General features: G+C 42.4%; 3 gene segments (V, D, J or C); all 3 read right to left on the bottom strand.

Annotated features, from left to right (window-relative positions):
* Nucleotides 1-7,475, bottom strand: part of LOC125295628 — a 9,866-nt gene extending 2,391 nt beyond the window's left edge. The window contains 1 exon segment of the V gene segment in view: nt 7,430-7,475. Coding sequence covers nt 7,430-7,475 — 46 coding nt within the window.
* An 18,124-nt stretch (nt 7,476-25,599) lies between these two features.
* LOC125295627 lies at nt 25,600-26,060 on the bottom strand. The segment is given in 2 exon segments: nt 25,600-25,931; nt 26,018-26,060. Coding segments are annotated over 2 exon segments (375 nt in total).
* A 491-nt stretch (nt 26,061-26,551) lies between these two features.
* LOC125295626 lies at nt 26,552-27,008 on the bottom strand. The segment is given in 3 exon segments: nt 26,552-26,683; nt 26,764-26,876; nt 26,963-27,008. Coding segments are annotated over 3 exon segments (291 nt in total).
* Between the last annotated feature and the right edge of the window lie 808 nt (nt 27,009-27,816).

Below are 27,816 nucleotides of genomic sequence, written 5' to 3'. Positions count from 1 at the left end.
AACCTCTAAAACATAGTATACTTTACCTTGTATGACTGCCAGCATTAAATGTGTTCTCACTGACTACCTCATCTATGTCTCTATGTTTTATCATTTCAAAATACATTCCCTTTTGGTATTTTTACCCTCATATTTGAAGCCTTGTGAATTGTAAATTTGCTCAAGAAAAAAACAAAAAGTTATCTTCTTTACTTCCCTCTGCTTCCCCAACAAAACTCCCTGTATATCTTTCTCTGAACCTGAAGTGCCCTGCTCCTGGTCAAAGGAATAAGCTGTCACATTGTGACCTTAAACTATGAACATTGCATGAATCACCATCCATGCATGTAAGTGTGGATAGATTTGAAATGGAGACCAGAGAGTCCTATTTACAGTTTTTTCTGAATGCTTAAACACAACCGTGATTCTTATAGCACAATTTCTAAAACTATTAATTCTTATAGCAAAACCACTCACTGAGTTCACAAAACTAAAAGCACAAACACTGCTTTGCACTCAGTTTGCAATTTTGTAACACACACTTTGCACAACTGGAGGCACAATCCACTGCACAGCACTCTTTTTGCGGAACTGTAAACACAACTCACTGCTTTACACTCAATTTCCAAATGATCAACACACTCCTAGCAAATCTATACACATTATTTACACTATTTACACTATTTTGCCAACTCTCTGGCACACTTTCTCATGTGAAAACTGTTTTAGATAATTAGTTCACTTTGCAATCAGCCTAAGCACTATAAATAAGCCACAGGTAATGTACAATGGGTACAATGGAGGGAGCAGGAAGAGTGAGAAGAGTAAGAATTGCAGGAGGCCAAAGAAGAATAAGGCGTGGAGGTGAAAAGTAGGAGGAGGAAGAAGAGGAGGAAGAGGATGCAGAGGTGAAGAAGTGAGAGGGAGAGGATGACAAGGACAAGGAGGTGAAGTTAGAGGAAGAGGACAAGGAGGAGCAAGAGGAGGACGAGGAGGGGGAAGAGGAAGGGTAAGAAGAGAAAGAAATAGCCCTTTTACAGGCAAAAAAATCAGTCTACATGTGGGGTTATTGTCATGTCAGGCCTGTATACGGCATTCCAGAATATATTTTCCCTGATGCCTTGGACTAGGACATTGCATGTGATGTAGACGAAATTTTGAGAGAGACGACACAATGTAGACTGATTTTTTTTGTCTCAGTGAAATTGCTATTTTGTGTTTTGACTTGGAAAAACACACTTGTGTTTGTTTTGATGTGTGTAAATAAACACCAATACTTGAAGTTTGGATCCCTGTATGTTTACAGAACTATGACAAAAGTATGACCTCAAACTGACATAGTCTACCTTGTGCACAGAGAAAGCAAAAGCCAGATGTGTTTTTTATTCATACCATCAGTGTGTAGTTGGCACATTGTGTGCTTATTATTGTGACGGCTTGTGTTTACTGTTTGATCACTGTTTACACCATTTTTACAAAGGTGTGAAGAGTTAAGCAAGCTGTGTTAGCTTTTGCAAGAGAACTACAATGTTTTGCTGATTTGGTGAAAGGTTTTCCTATTTGTGTGTAGAGTTTTGCAAAAAAGCCATAGTTACAAAAAAATGTGCTTAAGCAATCAGAAAAAAACTGTAATACAAACCGCCTAGTCCTTGACTGTACTGCTGCCCGTTTCAATTGCTGTTGTGTGTGTGTTTCCCCAGGACTTCCGTTCATCCAGCTCCTGCCATGGCTGTTAAATACTGGGGGAACACACACACGCGGGCTCTTGGAACTCCTGTACCCGGAACCCCTGAAACCCCCCTTAACCCCCAACCCTTAAATAAACTTTTTGAGCGTGGCGCTTTTTGTGGTCCTCATCCTGTTTGGTGTCTGACAGTGCGATCTGACCAAACATGGACCCAGCGCCACGGTCGAACCAACATGGAAACCGGCCAACCAGAACCACCCACCGCCATGCAGCGCCTGGAAGAGACAGAGAGAGAGGTAAACCCGCCTTACACTGCTGACATTGCCTCCCTACTTCAAGCCGGCTACCAACAAGCGTCAGCAGTTCCAGCAGCAACAGCAACAACTTGCAATGATCATTCAACTTCTCACCAACCTTTCTCCTCTGCCTGCTCCCACCGGCCCAGCCCCCCAGCCAGCCTGCTCACCGCCCAGCACCCGGAGTCTCCTGCCCCAGTCCACTGCTGCTGTGGCTGCCGGAGCCCCAGAACCCAGGATCGGCAATCCAGAGCGGTTCAGCGGCGACCAACCCAGGTACGGGCGTTCCTGGCGAGCTGCCGTGTCCAGTTTACCCTGCAACCCAGGACTTTTGCCACTGAAGGGGCGGTCGGGTTCACGTGATCACTCACCTGGCGGGCCGAGCCGACTCTGGGGAACGGGCGGAGTTCGACGCCAGACCCCAGCATGTGCAACCTTCAACCTATTCGCAGAGGAGATGCTCAAGGTATTCGATTTGGAATCCACAACAGCCGAGGGCATCTCGGACCCTGATGAGTATTCGCCAAGGCAGAAGGACTGTTGCGGATTACTCCATTGACTTTCGAACTGTGGCAAGTCGGACTCCTGGAACATGGAAGCATTGGTGGATGCCTTCCTCCACAGCCTGGCGGACTACATAAAGGGGCCGAGCTGGTTTCCCATGATCAACCCCCCCCCACTCTTGATGAAGCCATTGCTCTGGCTGTCCGCGCCGACCCGCAGGATCCAGGCCCGCCCGTCATGAGAGGGCGCCAGAGTCCATCCACCAGCAGACCGAGTGTCCCAACTGCCCTTCTGTCCGCACCTGCCACACCATCTAGCCAGCCAGACCAGTCTGAACCGATGGAGATCGGCCGCCTCCCCTAACCCCTGCAGAGCCAGCGACGCATCACCTCCTCAACTTGTGCCTGTACTGTGGTGGTGATGGTCATCAGTCGCCACCTGTCCAGCAAAAGCGGAGCTCACCAGATGTAGGAGGAATCTGGATGAGCTCAATGAACATTCAGCCCTCCATCAGCCGTAAACCCCTCATCCAAGTCTGTCTTCACCTGTCTGATTCCACCCACACCCTGGCAGCCCTGGTGGACTCTGGCGCAGAAGCAAACATTATTGACACACTGACTTGCTCGTCAGCTGGGCTTGGAAAGCCATCGCTTGTCCACTCCTGTTACAGCCCGGGCCCTGGACGGTCACGTAATTGGCACAGTTACCAGCATCACAGCCCCCATCTCAATGATGGTGTCAGGGAAACCACCGAGAGACCATCCGCTTCCACCTGCTCAGCTCTCCAGGCCAACCCCTAATCCTGGGCTACCCTTGGCTCCGTCTCCCACAATCCTCACCTCGATTGGGCCTCGGAACTGTGAAAGAGTGGGGAAATGCCTGCCACCTGACCTGTTTTAGCGTGCTGCCTCGCTGCCCCGGCTCAGTACCCCCGGCTCAGTACCCCCAGCACTGCCCCGACATTTCTAATGTCCCTGAGTGTTACCATGGCCTCAGAGGTGTTCAACAAGACCAAAGCCACATCTCTGCCCCACACCGTCCGTGCATTTGTGCCATTGATCTCCTCCCTGGGACTGCTCCACCCAAAGGTCACCTCTACTCACTATCCCTCCTGAAAGAAAAACTATGGAGGATTACATCAGGGACTCCTGGCAGCTGGACTCATCCGCCCGTCTTCCTCTCCTGCTGGTGCCAGGTTCTTTGTGGGAAAGAAAGATGGTTCACTTCGCCCCTGCATTGATTATCGAGGTCTGAATGATGTCACAGTGAAGAACAGGTACCCTCTGCCTTTATTCACCTCTGCTTTTGAGTTGCTCCAGGGATCCACTATTTTCACCAAACTGGACCTTAGAAATGCTTACCACCTAGTCCGAGTAAGGGAGGGGTGACGAGTGGAAGACTGCATTCAACACCCACACCGCCCATTATGAGTACCTGGTAATGCCATTTGGCCTCACCAACGCCCAGCCCGTATTCCAGGCTGGTGAATGATGTGCTGTGGGACATGCTGAATAAATTAGATGTTACCGTGTACCTGGGCGACATCTTAATTTTCTCCAGAACTCTGTCCTAACACACCCGTCACCCGGACGCTCTCTCCCGTCAGTTTCATAAGGATGACGCCTTTCCCAGGAACCTGCATCAATTCTGCCCGATCCTGCGTCAGTAGCTGCCCTGACCTGGGATATCGAGGGAGGAAATTCAAGAGGCCCTCCGTGACCATCCCAGTCCCAGTGCATGCCCAGGCGGGTCGCGTCTCTTCGATCCCAGAGAATTTGAGGTCCCGGGTCATACAGTGGGGACACAACTCCCGCCTTGCCTGCCACCCGGGCTCCACCCGCACCTTCCATCTCCCTTGCCCAGCTTTCTGGTGGTCTTCTTTGAGAAGGGATGTCCCAGAATGCGTCCGTGCCTGCCCCACCTGCAATCAGAACAAGTCCTCCACTTTCGGCCCCAGCTGGTTTACTCCAGCCCTTGCCTGTGCCCACACGACCCTGGTCCCACGCCTCTTGGACTTTGTAACTGGCCTCCCACCATCAGGTGGGATGACGGTCATTCTCACTGTGGTTGACCGGTTCAGCAAGATGGCACACTTCATTCCCCTCCCTAAACTGCCATCTGCCAGAGAGACTGCCCAGGCTGTTCTTGATCATGTCTTCCGCCTACACGGGCTGCCCAGGGATGTTGTCTCTGACCGAGGTCCCGCAATTCACCTCTACATTCTGGAAGGAGTTCTGCCGCCTTCTAGGGGCCACAGTGAGTCTCACCTCTGGGTTCCACCCCAGTCCAATGGTCAATCCGAAAGGGGCAAACCAGGAGCTGGAGAAGGCGCTGCGGTGCATGGTTTCATGAAACCCCAGGCTTGGGCACAACAACTGATGTGGATAGAGTATGCTCACAACTCCCTCACCTGCTCTGCCACTGGTATGTCACCTTTCCAGTGTGTGTATGGCTACCTGTTCCCCAGCCAGGAAGGAGATGTGTCCTGCCCGTCTGCCCTCGCCTATGCCTGCCGCTGCCCGTCGTGCACCTGGTCACAAGCTTGCCACGCTACTCAAGTCAGCTGTCAGCTATGCCACTGGGGCTAACCGCCAAGATCGCCGCACCCGCCTACCGTGTTGGCCAGAAGGTGTGGCTGTCAGCCAAGGATCTCCCACTGCGGGTGGAATCGTGTAAACTGGCACCTCGATTCCTCGGCCTGTTCCCTATCCAGAGGGTCATCAGCCCAACCGCAGTCCAGCTCCAGTTGCCAACCTCCATGAGGGTGCACCCTACTTTCCATGTTTTGAAAGTCAAGCCGACGCATGAAAGCCCGCTGGTCCCCGTGCCGCTTCCTCCTCCTCGCCTCGTTGGCCGGTGGGCTGGTGTACACCGCTCGACGCCTGCTTCGGTCCAGGCGGGCGGTGGTAGGGGCCTCAGTATCTCGGGCCGACTGGGAGGGCTATGGACCTGAGGAGAGAACCTGGGTGCCAGCCAGTCGGATTGTGGACTGGACACTCGTCGCCCGACTTCCACCGCCTGCATCCGGATCAACCTGCAATCCGTGGGGCCCCCAGAGGGTCCCTAACCGTCCTGCCCGCCCGGCTTCCTGTCCTGTGCCTGACCCTGACCCCCTGTCTCGGTACCTGTCCCGTCTTCTGTCCACGACCCTCCAGCTCCCTCCGAGGATGAGGATGTTCACTCGGACCGCTCGGAGGAATTCTAGTGTTGTGTTCTCCAGCCCCGGTAATCTTGACCTGCCTTCCGTCCCTCTTCTACGAATACCGCCTAGTCCTTGACTGTACTGCTGCTTCGTTTCAATTGCTGTTGTGTGTGTGTTTCCCCCAGGACTTCCCGGTTCATCCAGCTCCTGCCATCGCTGTTCGCTACTGGGGAACACACACACGCAGACTCTGAACTCCTGTACCCCGAACCCCTGAAACCCCCTTAACCCCCAACCCTTAAATAAACTTTTGAACGTGACGCTTTTGTGGTCCTCATCCTGTTTGGTGTCTGACAGGTTGTTTCTTCCTGGCTTTGCATGAAACAGACCAGTGGGAAGATGTTTTATTCTGCATTGGAATATGATAAAAATCTAACATTATATAATCTAATGTAGTCCGTTAACCAGTCCTGGCATCATCAACTTGCAATCCGACTGCAATTACAAGTTTTTTGTTTTTATAGTATGACTTCTCTTGATTTTATATGTTTGTACATGCCATATATACCTGTGCTGATACAAATTGCAATTGTACAGGGACATCTGTTGAGTGACAATTACTCTGTATGAAAATAAATAGCTTAAAAAATAAGATTTAGATGTATCTCTAGCTGTGCAATGATAAGCCTATCAGATTGTTTGAATACAGTTGTATCTTTAAATGTAAACATTATCCAAATATTTGACTAAGTTTTTTTTATATATTTTTTGGGCTTTTTATGCCTTTAATTTGATAGGACAGTGGAGAATGACAGGAAGTGAGTGGGAGAGAGAGTCTGGGTGGGATCCGGAAAGGACCACGGGGCAGATCTCGAACCTGGGTCGCCGGCGTACGGTGCAGGTCCCCCAGCCAGTTGCGCCACAGCTGGGGCCTATATTTGACTAGCTTTTTGAGAAAACAAGACTGAATTTTGAATATATTGATTGGTTTTTCAGTGTTGACTTCCAGCAAGTGTATTTTACAGCTCACACTGGTTCAAAATTATGTTGAAATATCACTTCCAGTTTTTGTCTATGGAACGTGACCTATTGCAACCAGTGTATAGGTTAAGTTGGTAATGATGCAAATATTTAATTCTGTAATTTCCTCAATAAATCTGAACCAACACTCCTTTTTCCATACATCATGATATGGCCTGCCGCTGAATTCCCATGACAGTCTGAAGAGAGACATAATGATGGTCTCATTCTCATTCTAATGTGTGTCCATATTTGCATTGGTTGTTATTTGTGTTTTGAGTCAACGATATGCGGTGATGTCCTTAGATGGATGGTAAAAAGTTCCAGTCAATTAAAAAATGGGATTTGAATGAATCAAGTTTTTGTTCTGTAGTGGTGATGTTATGCAGCACAGTGACTCTCGGGCACAGTAGTAAACAGCTGAGTCTTCAGTCTGCAGGCTCTGTCCCTTTAGATTCACAGTGCTGCTGGAAGTGTCTCTGGAGACGCTAAACTTGTTCTTCAGTTTTTCACTGTGGTAGACATTGCCGCTACCACACACACACCCAATCCACTCCAGTGCTTTTCCAGCATGCTGCTTTACCCAGTGAGTACAGTAGCTTCTATCAGTGAGTGAATATCCAGAAACACCACAGGACAGGGTCAACACTTGACCTGGCTGTGTGGCCACAGAGCTTTGTTGATTGAGCTGAACTTGACAATGGACACCTGTGAACAATAATGATCATATCATATGCAGAGATAATCAAAAGATATGATTAAAGATTACTCATTAAATGTGTAATTAACTGAGTAACTTACTTGACACAGTAACCAGCAACAGCAAGAGGGGAGATGTGGGAAACATGATGTGTCTTCAAGAAAAGCAGGTCAGGGCTGCCACTCAGACCTCAAGCTGTTTGAACTGAGAGACAGAGACACCACTTCACATTAAATACAGAGAGGGCAGGGTGAGGCTGAAGTCATTTGAATATTCTGACATGCCAGACCATAAAATCAATCTGAATATTAATGGTTCAGTGACACACCTATCAATATCCTATATTCTATAAATATGTAAACATCTCCATGAGTTGTTTTAGCCACCTTTGAATACCATTTTATAATGTGATCAACCCTTATGTGATTTGCAATCCATGATTAATCCATAACACATTATGATCTTTCAATTGGTCAGATGTACCTAAACGGTTCGGTACGAATATGTGTACATTTACACCCCTAGAGTTTACTGAGAAAGTCTTGTGTGTCTAAAGTCCCCATATTGAGACAGAAAGAAAGGACTGTGTATTTGAAAGGTTCATTCAGGGTTTATTTTCAAGATGTAATAGATGAAAATATTACTTCCAAACAGTTACATTGACATCCATTACATCACTGTTTATCAGGCTAGGTCAGATGCTTTGGGTTTTGATACAGCTGCTTTGCCAAAGCCAGTCACTGTGCCTGTCGAGCGCAGTAGTAAACAGCAGTGTCCTCTGCTCTCAGACTCTTGGCCTCTAAGTACTGTGTGCTGGTGGATGTGTCCTCAGTCAGGGTGAACTGGCCTTTCAGAGACTCTGCATAAGAAGGTGAATTGCTGTTCATTCTTCCAACCCATTCCAAGGCCTTTCCTGGTTTCTGTCTGATCCAGTGTATCCAGTAGCTTGTCATTGTAAATCCAGATATTTTACAGGAGATCTTAACCGTCTCTCCTGGTCTCTTCACCTGAGCAGGAGACTGATCCAGTTTGATCTCATCACAGACAATACCTTGGAGAAATGATACATTGTAAACAATTGTTTTGATTAAGTATTAACAATATAAACAGGTTACTATAATGTTGTGCTAACCCTAAATCTAGTATGCTTTACCTTGTATGACCAGCATTAAAAGAACATTAGTGAACAGGTTAATTGCCTGTATTCTCATTCTTGCACTGAAATGTGTACTTACTACTGAAGTAAATGAGTACTGTAGGTTATAAAATGTGACATTAAGTAGCAATGATGTAGCTACTTTGCATAACTTCCTCTTTCACACTGCAATATAATTTGCACATGAACTGTTCTATTGCATTTTTTGTTTTCATTGGACAATATCTTTTCACTGACTATCTTCTCTATGGCTCTATAGTTTTTCATTCTTAATAAATTGGTTTTGTTTTTGTGAAGTGTTTTTCCTCTCATATTTGAAGCCTTGTGAATTGTAAAATTACTCATATAACCACAACAAAAAGTTATCTTCTTTACTTTCTTCTCTGCTTCCACAACATCAATTCTTGATCCCCAAGCATCCCTCTCCTGGACAAAATATAACCTGTCAATCTGTGGCCATAATCTATGAACCACCATGAATCACCATGCATGTGTCCTTGTGGAAAGATTTGCAATGGAGACCAAAGAGTCCGGAGCTGAGTCCTTGAGAGTGCTCAGAAGTGGTCCGTGTCATTAGGAAGTAAAACAAATGGCAGTTTCCAAAACACATCCAGCAGGCCCTGTCAGCTGTCAGTAATTAGTGGGGAGCTTTGCTGCCCTCTAGTGACAACAGCAACAGAGGAAACAGCCTTCTTTAAAGGAATCATGTGTAACACTGTAGGTTTCGAGTTATTTTGAACACAGCCGCACAGCACTTTATGGGCCCTATCAAACAGTAAAAAGCGCATAAAAATAGCATATAAACAACTCGCCATAGACTTCCGACCAGGTGAACAATAGCGATTTTTAGACAATGCGCCAGGCCACTCCCTATGTTGTTAATTACCACACCCCTGGGCGCATTGTTTAAAATATAACGTAACGTAAATAAACGTGCAAAATAAGGAATTAAAATTGGGAAACGAGTTTTACGCCATGCGCCAGGGTGCAAAATACAGCCCTATGAATTCACTTACATTATATTTAATACAACCGCCTCACCTGGTATAACGTGGTATTAGAAGAGAGCCGGCCCGACACTAATTGGTTTGCATGGAGGATATCTGAACAATCTGGAGTTTAGGCCTTTTTGACATTATTTGTAGGTCATTTGGGGGAACAAGGGTTGTCCTGTGTTTAATAAAATGTCACATAGCACCTTTAACTGAACAGTAAACTTTGCATGATACACACCAGTGGGAATGTATTTTACTATGAATTGGGATAAGATAAAAATTAGTGCTGCCGCGATTAGTCGACTAATGGCCTCCTTACACCAAACAACTTTGACAAGATTTGGGAAAGATTCTTGAAAGATTGGAGTCTTTTGAGTAAAGCTTGAATGGGGGGGCATTAGTTAAAAGACTACAATCTTTCAAGAATCTTTCCCAAATCTTGTCAAAGTTGTTTGGTGTAAGGTGGCCATTAGTCGACCTAATCGACCATGAAAATTAGTCGACGGCAATTTTTTTAGTCGAAGAGTTGTTTTACTATTGACTATTTATTTTTGGTCTCAAACGGCTCATTGTAATGTTATATTAACTCTATGTTATTAACTCCTTAAAAGTACAATGACTGTCTTTGGATGTTAAACAGGATACTAAGACTTTGGCAGTCATATTTTAAACCCTGCTATGCACGCAAACTGCTAATGCCAGCAGCAAGGCTGCAAAGCTGCCTGCTTTCAGCACAATTCATTAGGCTATTAGGCAGAGCGTGCGGGGAGCTAAGGCTAGTAGCCTAGGTTACGCTAGTCCATACTCTGACTAATTAGCCTGGGTGTTCCCATGCTGCCTTGCGCGCGATTTGATTCACGCTGCTAAGGCAGCCTGGAGACCATGGAGCAAATTTTCGCCTGAGATAGGGAACCAATCACAGAACAGGGGGGAAAGCAAGACGATGATTAGCTATGCACAGACGCATTTGATAGACATCCGTGGCACCCAATAAACGGATCTGGGCATTTTTTTCAAATACGAGAAAATGAACGTTTGGTTCCCAGACCACGTCTCATTGAGAAGTGGTGGCGCTAGCCAGGCTACTGACTAATATAGTATTGTGGAAATTTAAATAAATTAAGTGAAGAGTGTCTCACGTTGACAACGCAACGGCGTGTCATTACTGTACAGTAATTCATTCATACAAAAAAAAACGTTAAAACGAACATGCCGCCGCCCGTGATATCAACAATCAAGGTGCGCGTCATTTCCCATGGTGAATAAGTCACAACGCATATTTTTTTTAGCGTTCAAGCTAACTGATAAAGTGAGGTAACCTATGTGCTAAGACGCGCAAAGTGCCTGTAGCCTACTTGCTTTGAACATGCTGATGTTAGGCTCATTCGCAAAGTCCTCAACTCCTGTCGCCTTTCAAAGTCCAGCGTTTCTCAAACTATGGGCCGCGCGGACCAGCACCGGCCGTAACGTGGACACTGCTTGTCCGGAGCCGCGGAGTGAAATTATTCCCAGGGCTTCATCTGATAATTTGCTGCGCAATTAATCAAGGACCGACAGAAAAAAGAAAACAAACGTTTCTGCAATCAGTAGGAAATACTGGCTAATTTGATGTTATCAAACATAGAGGCATACAATTAAATGGTGGTATGAGCGTTCATTCAATGCGCGAGAGAAACTGAAACCACTTGATAACGTTGGTAGCAAAGCTCCAATTCAACCTATTGGAAGGCTATTTAATTATGAAACTACATTTAATAGAACAATTTGGATTTATGCAACTTCCATAAAAAGAGAGCACAGACTATAATACACTATCTAGAGTATTGTATAGTCAAATTTTAATAACGTGGCCAAAACCTTGTGGCATAATTAAATATGTCAATATTCTTTTCATTTGCCTACCAGCTTATGATGCTTGCATGAGGGAAACATCCCAAAATGATGACACCCATATAATTGCTGTTGTTTTGAGAAGTATTTATCATGCAACCATGCAAAAGCAATGGAACTATTGTAATTATATTTTACATTAGTAAAGCAGTCCTCTGATGTGCATGTTTTCACAAACTTTTTGTGAACAATGTTAGAACTTTAAACACTGGCTGCTTTGAAGTGCATGTATAACAATATAGCATAACAATAATAATTGTGATGTGAAACAATCATAATTTGATGAGGGGTGGGTTCATGTAGGTGGGCCCTATGACCCCAAAGTATGCCATGACCGGGCCTCAGGTCAAAGAAGTTGTCTATGTCCATGGCAACACTGGCATACAAATAAAGTCTATCAAAGGTCTGACATTAGATCTGAAGGTAGCATTTTAAATAAGTGTTTAATACTTAATGTTTTTGAACAGTTTACTTACAGTAATATAGCTTCTAACAAAAGTAGGGTGATATATATTTTACGTTTTCACTTTAGTTGAGTTCAAAATAAAACGGACACAACAAAATAACAAACACTTGATTTTAAAAAAAAATAGTCGTTTAGATTAGTCGACTAATCGATAAATTAGTCGAAAGATTAGTCGTTAGAAAATTAGTCGTTAGTGGCAGCACTACTTTCTTATCAAAATTATGATCTGTAACTATTTATTATTTATTTTCTTAATGCATTTATCATCTGGGTTACATCAACATAGGCTGTGGCAGAGAATTTCTAGGGTGGGGTATTACACGTTGCCATTGTTTCCACCAATGATATCTATCGCTGCATCATCAACAACGTTGTTGGAACTACAGTGTTCGAACGTCGGAGGTAGCGAATTAGACACAGGTACGATGCTTTCTGAAAACAGGTGTAACAATGTCGTTGTTTGGTCGCAAGTTGTGTCGTACCATGGTGGTTGAGCAACGTCGTTGCTAACTTTTCTAGAAACGGCCCCCAGGTGTACAATAGCGATTTTTAGACAATGCGCCAGGCCACTCCCTATGTTGTGAATTCCCACACCCCTGGGCGCATTGTTTAAAAAATAAACGTGCAAAATAAGGAATTAAACTTCGGAAACGAGTTTTACGCCATGCGCCATTGGTGAAAAATACAGCCCTATGAATTCACTTGCATTATATTTAAACAACCGCCTCACCTGGTATAACGTGGTATTAGAAGAGAGCCGGACCGACACTAGTTGGTTTGCATGGAGGATATCTGAACAATCTGGAGTTTAGGCCTTTTTGACATTATTTGTAGGTCATTTGGGGTAACAAGGGTTGTCCTGTGTTTAACCTAATAAAATGTCACATAGCACCTTTAACTGAACAGTAGACTTTGCATGATACAGACCAGTGGGAATGTATTTTACTATGAATTGGGATAAGATAAAAATGTAACATTATATAATTATAATGTAATGGTAATAATAAAGCTTTATTTGTATAGCACCTTTCATACACAGAATGCAGCTCAAAGTGCTTTACATTTGAAACATGTAACACAATAATAGTCAGTCAGTCATTATCAATCACTTTTCTTTGCTGTTTATGTTATACTCAGCAACATATCAAAAATATAGAAAATGGCGCCATAAGACTGGCAGCCTTAACCCTCTTACCCCCACAAGCACGCCATATGGCAACTGTGGCAAGGAAAAACTCCCATATTCCAGGAAGAAACCTTGAGCAGAACCTGACTTAATAGGGGAGCCCATCCGCTTCTGGCTGGCTGCCCCAATAGTAGCAGATGTAGAATAATCTGAAAATGTAGTCTACAGGATAAGATGAGTTAACTAAAAGCTTTCCTGTACAGGTATGTTTTCAGATCTTTTTAAAATATTTACTGAACTCGCCTGCTTGATGTACAGAGGCAGGGTGTTCCATAGTTTGGGGGCATAATGGATAAACGCAGCTTCTCCACTTTGTTTGTGGAGCACTTTGGGTACGATTAAAAGATTAGAATTGGATGATCTAAGTTTCCTTTGTGGTTGATAAGATATTAAAAGCTCAGAGATATATGAAGGTGCTATGCCATTCAGAGCTTTGTAAGTAATTAACATAACCTTAAAATCAATTCTATAGGAAATAGGGAGCCAGTGCAGTTCAGCCAACACAGGGGTGATGTGTTCTCTCTTCTTAGTCTTAGTTAAAAGTCTAGCCGCAGAGTTCTGTATGAGTGCCAATTTCTTTAGATGTTTTTGGGAAGACCAGTGAAAAGTGCATTGCAGTAGTCTAACCTGCTAGTGATAAAGGCGTGAATTAGCTTTTCTGCATCTTGTTGAGTTAAAAAGGGCCGCACTTTGGCAATGTTTCTCAAGTGGAAATAGGCTGTCTGAGTAACTTTACTGATATGGGGCTTAAAACTTAACTCTGCATCTAAGATGACACCGAGGCTTGTTACTTTTGGTTTGACCTGGTGTGCCAAGTTCCCCAGATTACTAAGAATAATATCTCGCTTTAGTTTTGGTGGTATTTATTTATATGTAATATCCTCCCTGGTACTTCAAGTACTGTACATCGTACATCAATCAAGTTTTTGTTCTGTAGTGGTGATGTTTTGCAGCACAGTGACTCTCGGGCACAGTAGTAAACAGCTGAGTCTTCAGTCTGCAGGCTCTGTCCCTTTAGATTCACAGTGCTGCTGGAAGTGTCTCTGGAGATGCTGAACTTGTTCTTCAGTTTTTCACTGTAGTACACATTACCGCTACACACACGCCCAATCCACTCCAGTGCTTTTCCAGCATGCTGCTTTATCCAGTTTGTACAGTAGCTGCTATCAGTGAGTGAATATCCAGAAACACCACAGGACAGGGTCAACACTTGACCTGGCTGTGTGGCCACAGAACTTTGTTGATTGAGCTGAACTTGACAATGGACACCTGAGAACAATAATGATTATATTCAAAGATAATCAAAGATTTGAGTTAAAGTTTTACTAATTAAATATGTAATTAACTGAGTAACTTACATGACACAGTAACCAGCAACAGTAAGAGGGGAGATGTGGGAAACATGATGTGTCTTCAAGAAAAGCAGGTAAGGGCTGCCAGGGCTGAGTAGACACCGCTTCACATTAAATACAGAGAGGGCAGGATGAGGTTGGTGTCATTTGAATAATCTGACATGCCAGACCATAAAAGATTAATATTAATGGTTCAGTGACACAATGTCAGTGTCATCACAGCATATCCTATTTTAGAAAGCCCCAATGACACATTCATAATGTTTTATAATTCATCTATATAAGGAATTATAGTATTTCCTATAAACATGTGAACATATCCATGAGTTGTCATAGCCACCTTTGAATATCATTATATAATGTGATCAACCCTTATGTGATTTGCAATCCATGATTACTCAAGGAACAATATAATGTAGGTATAAGGTATATCATCACCAGTCATCAGCCATCCGTGTGCTTGGCCCTCTTCTCAACCATCTCACCTGAAGTCCCATCCTTATCATCGCCTATTACTGTCCCCCTACCTGGATTCCTGGCCTGTACAGCCTAGCGACCCATCACCTGCCTATGACAACTCTGCCCGGCTTCCTGGCCCGTACTGCCCACCCACCACATGTCCTTTGACAACTCCTTTTCCCTGGAGAATAACGGTGACCGTGATTTGTTCAAGTAAGAGTTGTTCCTGGACCAGTCTAAAGACTGTCCTGGACCAACAACTCTTTAACCAATCACAGCCTTGTGATGTCATCAATGTGAGCCTTCTGCTTCTCCCATTGCCATTTTGAAATTTCCCTCCTGAAACAACCAGTGGGTCACCATAACCAGAGGCGGACAGAGTACACAGCTTCATTACTTGAGTAAAAGTACAGATACCCTTTGCTAAATTTTACTCAAGTACAAGTAAAAGTACAACAGTCAGATGTCTACTTAAGTAAAAGTACTGAAGTACTTGTTTTTAAAAGTACTTGAGTATCAAGAGTACAAGAGTAGCCTACATTTTCTAAATATTGCATTACTACTGCCACAGTGCTTACATTTATGTACAGAATGGTCCTACATGGAGTTATGAAAATGTTTACTGTTAATACCTTGGAGAATGTAAAAGGAATTGAAAGTAAAATCAAGTCATTTTTATCTTTTTACCATGTTGCCAGGGATGGGCAGTATTTCTAATACATGTATTTAAAATATGTATTTCAAATACAAAATACTATTTTGTAATTGAAACACTTGAAGTGAAAACTATCATTAACTTGTTCAGAAAATTGAAATAGTCTGGCGAGGTGGGGCCACAGGTTGGCACATTCCCGGGATGGACCTGCTGCGTCTTCATCCATTGTTTCGTCCATGGTTTCGTCTCTTATCTAAATCTGACCATGGAGTTAACTTTGGCGGAAAGCTGAAGGTGATTGCTGATAGGCTGTCCCAATCAGTGGCGCCTGCACAATCCAATCACGTTTGAGAGGGAAACAACAAATTGAGGGTTTCCGAGATTTTTCTTTTTTCCTTTTCTTTTAGAAGAAGTAACGGGTACTCATGGTTATGGATAGAAATGTAGTGGAGTAAAGAGTACAATATTTGCCTCTCAAATGTACTTGAGTAAAGTCATGAGTACTCCCCAAAAATGATACTCGAGTAAAGTACAGATCCCTCAAAATTGTACTCAAGTACTGTACTCAAGTAAATGTACTCTGTTACTGTCCAGCTCTGACCATAACTTGTATCTCAATATGGGTAGGTCCATGCATATTTGTGTGTAAAATAGTTGTAAAATAAATAATTCTGATAGGAATCTGAACATATGCACCTTAGATTTTATTTTATTTTCGTTTTAGCTGACTAATTCTAACTCTCTAATGTTAGCTGCTAGGCTAGGGACCATACATTTACTGTAATACATTAGCTTCATAATAGGTAATTCAGTGGCTATGCATCTTTTAAACTTATTTTGCAGGGATACAGTAGTTGAAGTAGCTTGAAGCTCATTTAGCAATCTTGGTGCCGCAGTTATTCTTGCAAATGTTAGAGGCTAGGCTAAGGAACATACATTTATGCTACCAAATTAGCTTGCTAATAGGTAGGCGCAGCATGCACCTACTGTATGTGAAGTGCCAAGCCAGTGTAATGTTAGTTCACTGGCTAAGGAGCACACTTTTGGACTACTAATGTAGCTTGGTAATAGGCTAAAGCAGTCGCTCTTGTTTGTACATGGTCCTAGAGCGATGTTTGTACATGGTCCTGGAGCGAATGTTGGTCCAGGACCGTCTTTTCAATGTTGGTCCAGGACCCACATTGTCATGTTTGTCCAGGACCGTCGTTACAATGTTGGTCCAGGACCGTCTTTACAATGTTGATCCAGGACCCACATTGTCATGTTTGCCTAGGACCATCTTTACAATGTTGGTCCAGGACCCACATTGTTATGTTTGTCCAGGACCATCATTACAATGTTGGTCCAAAACAGTCTTTACAATGTTGATTCAGGACCCACATTGCCATGTTTGTCCAGGGCCCACTTCCCCGAAAGCATCTTAAGCCTAAGAGCATCGTAAAGTCCCTCTTACGAACTTCTTAAGATTTGCCGACTGTTTCCCGAAACCATCGTAGCTTAAGAGCATCTTGAAAACACTTCATTAGATCTACGAAAAGCTCCAGAGTACTCGTTACCGGGCTAAGAGCGTCTTAACAGTACTTCTCACTGAGGTCACCAACAGGACATACAGAGGAATTACAACTTAGAATACATAATCCAATTTACGTTCCCATTCTTTATTGTGTTTACCTGTGATGAATCAGATTTTAGCGTGCAAAATAGCCTACATTTAATGGTCATAATAATGTGATGAAAAGCCGACAAAAATGCAATCAAGTTATGAAACGAGACGCTACAGAATAGTTTGACATTATCTTTGCTAAGTGAATATTTTATTAGGACTATGAGGTAAAAAGCAGAGAAAGCAACATGTGGTTTAGTCTGTAGCCTACTGCATCAAAAATCTAAGCCTACACATTTCCTCTCTTTCTTACTCGACTTCTTTCTTATCTTCAAACGTGTTCTTAAGTGGCACCACTGAAAAATTATTGCATGGTGCAACAATCTAATCTTAAAATAATTACAATTATTTATGTCTCTGTGTGGTATATAACCTACTTGGGATGCTTACATGCAGATGTCAAAGTGTTTCTATTTTCGTATTGATGTGAATTAATGTGTAGATCCGAAGTTTAAATGGTAGGCCTATAGCTGTGACGTGCAGTCACCTGACATCACCGTCAAATCAGAGGATATTTCAGAACTATTAACGTGGACAGCTCCCCTTAAGAGCATCTTAAGAGCAGTGCATGCGCGTTCACGCTACGAGCATGTTCGGGAAACAGTCGGAAAAACCAAACTAACGATCGTAAGATGAATCGTAGAAAACCCTCTTAAGAGCGTGTCTCCGTCGTTATCGGGGAAGTGGGCCCAGGACCGTCATTACAATGTTGGTCCAGGACCGACTTTAAAATGTTGTCTTTTACAATGTTGGTACAGGACCGTCTTTAGAATGTTGGTCCAGCACCGTCTTTACAATGTTAATCCTGGAACAACATCGCCATATTGGTCCTGGACCAACATGGTGATGTCACTCCTGGAAAATGTACAACAAACAAAAGTGACTGCTTAGTCTATTACTAAGAGACCCAATAGTTGAAATAGCTTTGAAGCTCATTTAGCAATCTTGTTGCCAAGGTAATTCATGCTAATGTTAGCTGCTAGGCTAGCTGCTTAGCTGCTTTTTTCTTGCTACATTTCTGAGAAACTTGCCATGTTTAAACCTTTATACAATAAGCTGCTAAATATTTTTGTCTGCTTTGTTTATTCAAGGTCCATTATAGGGAAGTTTATCCAGGTACATCACAGGGAAGTTGGTACAGGTCCATCACAGTTAAGCTAGTTCAGGTCCATCACAGGGAAATTGGTCAAGGTCCATCACAAGGAAGTTGGTCCAGGTCCATCATAAGAAATAGCACTCTGAAGTCTGCACACACTCTGCTCTGGACCCAAAGGTCAAGAGCCTTGTGCGATGGCAGCAATGTCTGCTACACAAGTGACACATCACTGTTTCAGTTTAATTTTCTCTTCATTCATTTGTTTATACTATAATTTAAGGGGGTGGGACATGGAACAGCAGTTTAAGAAAGATGTTTAGTTTAAGAAACCATGTTAAGCTATGGAGACTGATGGAATGTGGGTCGTTAAGGGCACTTATTTGGAAAAATATATTGAAATATATTTTAAGTGTCAAAATGTTTTTTTTCCTGTCAATTTTGAATATTTACATATATTTCAAAATATATTGTGAAAATATATTTCAAATATTTATTTGTGTATGGGGAACATTATATTAATGGAAACACTTACTGTTACAGCTATAAAAATGGCAGAATCATCGATATGCATGATATTTCCATTCCATAACCGAGGGGTGGGCTACATGCTTCACAATGACGGCAAAGAGTTGTTAACGTTATGTGGTTTGTCCTTCACACAATGCAGATTTTTGCGGCAAGACATGCATGCATGGAAGGTTCCACTTCCTATATACCACATAACAATAATCCTGGAAATTTAAATGAAGGATCAATATTCGGTTTTCCTTCATTTAATTTTAAAATATTCGGCCCTCGGTCGGGACGTATGAAACATACAGCTTAAGCCATAACAACTTCCCATAACTTCAATATTTTATAACATACCATGAATGGTACTTCCAAAAGGTTTTATTAGATAGATTGGTGCTGGGTAATAGATAAGTCTTAGTGAACGTCTGATAACAACTCTTTGCCGTCATTGTAAAGCATGTAGCCCACCTCAAACATGGGACAGTTCTGTTGATTAAAAAAAAAATGTTTATCTGCTGTTGACTTGTTCATCAACACTGTCATGTGGCTCACACTGTCCACTCACTTCCCCCTTTTGATGGACATTACTAGGCAAGCTTCAAAGTGCCTCATAAACAAACCACAGTATATCAGTTTCTAAATCTGCAGTCAGCAAGTCCCCAAATAATGTATGCAAGACCAGCCACTGTTTCCAAATAGGAAATGTGACTCAACTGTACAACGGTTCAAAGATTACTCAAAAAGTTAAAGGCTAGGCTATATTGGGTAAAGTTATTCTGATGTCCCTCACTTTATAGCGATAACTGTTCTTTTGTGAAACATTATGTTAAAATAAATTGTGAATGCTATTCTATGTTGCCAAAGTCATTCCAGACAATGACAATGTACCCAAACTCTTTTGCAACCAATAAGCATGATTCTCTGAGATTGTAAAATAATTATATCTGGCTTGGTGACACCTATACAGGTAAATTCAGATAAATCTCTTAGAAAAGTGTATGGCTCCATTCTCTAGCAACTTGTAAAAAGACTTTGTGCACAATCCCAGATGCATGACAAAAGCGAGCAAAAGTTGTTAGGAAAAAGTCCACACACTCCTTGGTATTTTCTTTTCTTGGTTTTATTTTCTCATAGTTTGGCAAGAATTACGCTATGACCTTGATTGGTCTTCCTCAAATTCACTGCAAACACAGGCATTGCACATGGTCTAAATCACCTGGCCTTAATGTCAAACAAATGCATAAGAACATTAGAACCAACATTATAACAAACATTAGTAGAACTTTATATGAGACCAAAACAGATCTCTAGTGTATACAAATGCAGATTTGAAAAATAATTTAGAGTTCATTCACTAGACTTTCTGTTCACAGTCCATATTACAAGTTCATATTACAGAAAAGGTCTGATTATGAAATCTTCATTGGGCCCTCTTGGGGCCAAAGTTCACTGGTGGTAGATCTAAAAAGCCTCTCTTTAAAAGCTGAATGTTTTTTGACTGTTCTATCCCTATGAACCTCAGAGCTGAGAGTGGGTGTTTGTTAAAATGAACAGCCAGGAGACTCTTATCATCATTGTTTCTGATGTTGCTTCTGTGTTCACATCCTTGTCTTCAGAGCCCTGCATGTTTTTCCTACATATGCTTTCCCACAGGGACATTTGATCAAATATACCTAATTAGTAGTGCTGCATGTGATTATTCCTTTAACCCATAGTTCTTTTCCTGTTATAGGGTGATTGAAGGAGTGACATTTGTGTGTGAACTTGTCCTGTGCACAGTGTCCACATGGATAATTTCCATCTGGAAATGTTGCGGTGTTGGTGCAGGTGGGCAGCCTGTTTTCATAGTCTCAAATAGAAAGAAATAGAAAATAAAATATATATACAAAAAACATATATCTTGACAAAATATATATTGACAAATATGACAAAAAAATATATTTTTGACACTTAAAATATAATTCAATATATTTTTCCAAATAAGTGCCCTTACCGACCGACACTCCGTCAGTCTCCATAGCTTAACATGGCAAAAGTCAATCCCCTACTTGAACTGCTGTTTCATGTCCCACCCCCTTAAATTATAGTATAAACAGATTAATGAGGAGAAAATTAAATTGAAACAGTGATGTATCTCGTGTGTAGCAGACGTTGCTGCCATTACACAAGGCTGTTGACCATTCATTTGGGTCCAGTCCAGACCAGAGCAGAGTGTGTGCAGACTGCAAAATGCTATTTCTTATGATGGACCTGGGCCAGCTTCCCTGTGATGAACCTGGACCAACTTTCTTATGATGAGCCTGGACCAACTTCCCTGCGATGGACCTGAACCAGCTTCACTGTGATGGACCTGGACCAACTTCCCTGTGATGGACCTGGACCAGCTTCACTGTGATGGGCCTGGACCAGCTTCACTGTGATGGACTTGGACCGACTTCCTTATGATGGACCTGAACCAGCTTCACTGTGATGGACTTGGACCAACTTCCTTATGATGGACCTGAACCAGCTTCACTGTGATGGACCTGGACCAACTTCCCTGCGCTGGACCTGAACTAGCTTCACTGTGATGGACCTGAACCAACTTCCTTATGATGGGCCTAGACCAGCTTCACTGTGATGGACCTGGACCAACTTCCTTGTGATGGACCTTGACCAACTTCCCTGTGATGGACCTGGACTAGCTTCACTGTGATGGACCTGGAGAATAAACAAACAGGGTTGGGTAGTAACGGATTACATGTAATCTGGATTACGTAATCAGATTACAAAAATCAAGTAACTATAATCAGCCCAGATTACAATAAAAAAAAATGTGTAATCAAATTACAGTTACATTGTTGGGGATTACCTGATTACATCTTATCATGCAAATAATGCAACTTTTTTAAGATGAGCAATCTTTTAATTTGACAAGCAGTTCATTCAGATATTCACTTTTTAGACTTATTTAAGATATATTTAAGAACAAAATTATTCATACCCCTGGCAAATATTGATTTTCTCTTCACCAATATGTTTGTTCTTAATTAAAATGACACTTGCACATGCCAAAAGGTTGCAAGACAATGTGGTAAAGCATGGAATCAAAAAAAGTGTTTTTATCTTTTTTAACATTTTTATTAAACATTGCGTGTTTTTTAAACAATCACTGGAAACATCTTTATTTACCACCACAGCTCTCAAAATGGTTCATATAATACCCACTAAGCCTCTTCATGTCTCCACAATGATTGTAGACTGCACCTTTTTAGCAGCAATCTGGGTTTTGAGGCAGGAACGATTATTTGCCATCACTTTGGCCTTGTGCTCACTTTTTTGACGGATTGAGGTCTGCTCTAAAATGTTGATTTTGCTCTCTGTTAACCATTTCTTGCCTTGTTTGGCTGTATGTTTTGGATCATTGTGTGGTTTAATGTTCAAATGCTACCTTTTGGGGCAGCCATGGCCTACTGGTTAGGGCTTCGGCCTTTGGGCTTGCCGGTTCGACTTCACTAATTCACGGATTGGGATAAATGCAGAGACCAAATGTCCCTCACGGGATCAAAAGATATACTTACTTACTATCTTACATACTATTGGGGCAGGTCTCTCGGCACACTGCCTGATCTTTTCCTCCTAATTTAGCCTCTTAGTGTTCCCGTTTACTTTGAGAAAGTCACCAGGTCCCCCTGGTTGAAAAACATCCCAAAATAATACTTTTCTCACCCCCACAATTGAAATGGACATGGTGTCATTTGGGTTTAATGCTTCCCTTTTTATGCCAATCTCAGGTCATGTCCCTGGGTCAAAAAAATTCAGCAAAAGCTAAATTCTTTGTCCAGGTGTGCCCTTATAAAGGTCAAGCTGAGTTGTGCATGTTTGGAGAAGAATGGCGAAAAATAGAATAGAATTCTTTCATCAATTCTATGGTGGTGTCTTTTACTTAATGGGCATATTTATTGAAGTAATCTAAAAGTAATCCTAAAGTAATCAGATTACATTACATGTTTTTGGTAATCCAACTGATTACGTTGCTGATTACAAAATTTGCCATGTAATTTGTAGTCAGTAATGGATTACATTTCAAAGTAATGTGACCCAACCCTGTAAACAAAGCAGACAAAAATACATAGCTGCCAACTCTCACGCATTGGCCGTGAGACACACGCATTTGATTAGTTTCACACACTCACACGCCACACCCACGATTTCTCACGCTGAAGTGTCAACCCGGTCGGTCAGATGCCTGAAAAATGAGTTTAGCCTATAGCTCTACCTGTTGAGCCACGGTTATGCTTTCAGAGACGGTGAGAGGGTTCAAGAGCACCCCCTGTCTGTGGAATTTTCTAAATTTTCTCTCATTTGCGATGCTACTTCAAAAGCCATCCCAGGCGCATTCCCCCGGCTTCAGGTAGGCCTATGCTTTGAGTATTTTTCACGCTGAAGTGTCAACGTGGTAGGTCAAATACCTGGCAGATGAGGTTCAACTAAACTAAACCTATACATGATATCACACATCATGTGAACGAGCGGAATCTAAGCTTTCCAATGATATTAGCGCCAAGTTGCTGTGATAAATGTTTCGCGAGAAAATGATCATTGAACCGACGTGCAATTTAGGATAATCTTATTTGCATTTTGCACACAGTGCACACCCATTACTCTCGGTTGTAATATCTCACTAACCCTTCACACAACATGTGGCAAACCTAATATCACAATAAACAGCAAACTGTACCGAATACGAGGATATAAAGCATGCCTCTGTTTTTGAAATTGCAACTGAATTGAAATAGCATTTCTACATAGCCTCATTGGGGCGAAATTATAATGTATTCTAATGTAAACTATTTGTCAGTAGGCCTACATACTACTATTATCGCCTATTATCCCACTATCATGGTTCTTAAATTGTCAGGTTCCAGCCAATCCCACTTACACAGATAAATGAATATATTTATATTGCCATGCTTTCTAGTGACATTAATGCAAAAATATAAAGAAAATCAAATAAGGAGACACAAATATTGATATAAAGCCTGACATAAGCCATATGCAAACATTCACATCATGCAGATATGGGTACATCCTGAAAAAGGAATAGCCTGTAGGCTATGGCCATTACAATGACCAATATATTATCTTAAATGAACTAGCTGAAAAACACAGGTGACCACTTCTGCATAATTTCATGGAGTGCTGAACATTTCTGAACTGTGAAATGGACCATATGTTTTTGTGGTTGTGAACTTATTGCAATATCACCATAACTATTCCACCTGTGTATGCATGGTTTTGGTAGGCCCCACCAAATCTCACTCCAAGGTTTTTTGAAAAGTTGGCAGCCCTGAAAATATTATGCAGCTTATTGTAGGTTTATTGAAGGTTTAAACATGGCAAGTTTCTCAGAATTGTAGCAAGAAAAAAAACAGTCTAACGACAACTGGCAGATTTGGATTGCCTATTAGCAAGCTATTTTTTTGTATTTTATCTAGCCTAACAGCTAACATTAGCACAAATTACCATGGCAACAAGATTGCTAAATTAGCTTAAAAGCTATTTCAACTATTGGGTCCCTTCTTGGTAATAGGCTAAAGCAGTCACTTTTGTTTGTTGTACATTTTCCAGGAGTGACATCACCATGTTGGTCCAGGATGGCGATGTTGGTCCAGGACCAACATTCTAAAGCCGGTCCTGGACCAACATTTTAAAGACGGTCCTGTACCAACATTGTAAAGACAACATTGTAAAGCCGGTCCTGGACCAACACTGTAATGACGATCCTGGACAAACTGGGCAATGTGGGTCCTGGACCAACATTGTAAAGACGGTCTGGACCAACATTGTAATGATGGTCCGGGACAAACGACGGTCCTGGACCAACGTTGTAATGATGGTCCTGGACAAACATGACAATGTGGGTCCTGGATCAACATTCTAAAGGCGGTCCTGGAACAACAATGTAGTGATGGTCCTGGATAAACATGACAATGTGGGTCCTGGACCCACATTGTAATGACGGTCCTGGACAAACATGACAATGTGGTCCTACTGTATCCCTTCGAAATAAGTTATTTAAAAGACGCATAGCCACTGAATTACCTATTAGGAAGCTAATGTATTACAGTAAATGCATGGTCCCTAGCCTGGCAGCTAACATTAGACAAACATAGAACCAAGTCAGCTAAAACGAAAATAAAATAAAATCTAAGGTGCATATGTTCAGATTCCTATCAGAATTATTTTATTTTACAAATATGCAAGGACCTACCTGTATTGAGATACAAGTTACGGTGACCAACTGGTTGTTTCTGGAGGGAAATTTCAAAATGGCAATGGGAGAAGCAGAAGGCTCACATTGATGACATCACAAGGCTGTGATTGGTTAAAGAGTTGTTGGTCCAGGAACGACTCTTACTTGAACAAATCACGGTCACCGGAGAATTCCAACGCTGGACTATTTGAACTTTCTGAGACTAAATTAGGATTAATGTATTATCATACCGGATATGTAATCATCCCACCTCTTGTAACTTTCACCTCAGGTGGCTTTAAACACCATGTCCTATTCTCTACACCTGACTATCATATGCATTTGTCATGTATACTGACCTTACTGTCCTGTATTTGACCCTAGGCAGAGAGGATCTGCTCGAGGTTTCTTCATATATGTATCTCCAATTCTAGGGAGTTTTTCCTCACCCCTGTTACCCATGGGCCTTCTTTTCTTTTCTTTCTTTTCTCTGATGATGATGTGATTGTGGACTGGCCACGCCTTTAATGTCTATAAACATTATGCCTCTGACCATCCGTTTCTGATTGCCAAAATAGAACCCTGAGAGTTTTTGCACAGGTCCTCTACTGGTTGGTGTCACAGTGATATCTTGCACAGTAATAGACAGCTGAGTCTTCAGTCTGTAGATTCTGCCCTGTTAGAGTTACTGAGCTGCTGGAGGGATCTTTAGAGATGCTGAACTTGCTCTTCAGGGACTCTTTTTGAGTGATAGAACCACCCCCCCATATGTGCACTATCCACTCCAGTGTTTTCCCAGCAGGCTGTCGGATCCACGCTGTTGCGTAGCTGTTACTCGTAAGAGAGTAACCAGACACCTTACAGCTAATAGTCATAGAATCTCCAGGCTTGAAGACCATTGAGCTTGGTTGGGTGAAGTCAACAGCACATTGCACATCTAGAGAAATAAAAAGACCAGGTTATTTGACATGGCAGTACAAGGTACCATATATTCACCACTTTTTATGTATTCAGCCGACTCACAGGGTGCAGCTGTCAGTAACAGAAACAGAGTGGTGAGAGACATGCTTCTGCAGGGGCCCAGGCGTGTTGGGGAGCTTTGCTACCCTCTAGTGACATCAGCAACAGAGGAACCAGCCTCCTTTAACTGGAAACTGGGTGGGTGTTCGTCAGCTTTGCATAACAAATTGCTGTGTAAAACAGCAGAGGGGCTGGACATGAATGAGCATAGTACTAAACTTAGACAAAAAAGTGTGGCCTATGTGTTCACTTTGTTTGGTGAAACACGTTCTAAAATCAAGTATGCTGGGATCACATGCGTGTTTATGTGTGGGTTTGTGTGTGTACACAGAAGGGCTTAATACGGCCCTACACACAACCAACATTAATTGATGCATTAACAGTTTTTATGTAAATACATATTTTTTTGTTCATCATCATTGCAAGGATATTAAATGGAATGTTGAGTATTGCACACACAGTGGGGGAAGGCAAAATACATAGAGGGAGAGGCCAAATAAATAACACAATGGTAATAGTGGGGTCTGATGTTTTTGTTCATCTCTGCAGCATATTGTGCCACTGTGACTGTCTGGCACAGTAATACACAGCCGTGTCCTCGGTCTTCAGGCTGTTCATCTGCAGATACACCTGCTTCTTGCTGTTGTCTCTAGAGATGGTGAATCTTCCCTGAATTGTTTGAGCATAATATATTGTTGTGATCTGTTTTCAGAAAGCCATTCCAAGCCCTTTCCAGGAGCCTGTCTGACCCAAGCCATGTTAGGATCGCTGCTGAACCCAGAGTATGTGCAGGTCAGTTTGTGGGAGTTTCCAGGTTTAAGAACCACTGACTCAGACTCAGTCAGTGTCTGACCACTGGATTCTGTCAAAGATAAAAACAAGACTGATGTTATACTTGTTTACAAGCAGGTTATAACCATTAGATTCGTATACCTGGTTAGCTCTTACCTGTGATGGATATTGCTATGAAGAGGAAGGCAGTTAACATGTCCATGCTTCAGTGTGTGTAATAATCTTTCTCATGTATGGGGTTCATCTCTCATGAGCTATATATCCACACATCCTCATTTTTGCATGTCACTCTTAGTGGATTCTAAAGCAGAGGAGTTGGAGTAGACCTGGTACTGGTGGATTTTGACACCCTTTCTGATGTTTCAGGCATGAAAACTCCTCACCTTTTGGCGAAATTCACCGTTTTGAATCCAAAATGGGGGGACTTACGTGGTTCGCAAGTCCTGATGAGATAATTTTTTTTTTTTTTTTTGGGTTACAACTGAGTTTACAAATCACGCGCAGACGCGAACACATCTTGATGTTGTCAGAGCCCCATTAATAGCAATGAAGATGTGAATGCAGCCCCTACGCATTTCTTAAACAGTGGAAGCTAATTGTTGCCGCAGACAAAACGCGACCAGAATACTTGCGCCGGAATAGCCTCCCTGTCTGTGTGTGTGACTGCATAGATGCGTCTGAAATGTCAGCTAGAATGTGAGCCCGGCAAGGACAGATTCTTATTGATGTGGGCTAGTTGAAACTTTCAACTTCTGCCAGAAAAAGACGTTAATTAGTGTAGCAACGTTAATTAGTGTAGTGTTAAAGTTAGCGATATTGGACAGTAGGGGTGTAACGGTACACAGAAGTCACGATACGGTTCATACCTCGGTTCGGACATCACGGTTCGGTACTAGTTCGGAACAATTGAGGGAAAAGCAAAACAAAAATGCAGAAAGCATTTTTTTTCTTGCATGTCTCAGGCTGCACCACCTACAGTAGTGTCATACAGTCTCTCCCCTGAGCTATCT

The sequence above is a fragment of the Alosa alosa genome, chromosome 6, assembly GCF_017589495.1.
Source record: "Alosa alosa isolate M-15738 ecotype Scorff River chromosome 6, AALO_Geno_1.1, whole genome shotgun sequence".
Lineage (NCBI taxonomy): Eukaryota > Metazoa > Chordata > Actinopteri > Clupeiformes > Clupeidae > Alosa > Alosa alosa.
This window is presented reverse-complemented; position numbering and strand designations above follow the sequence as displayed.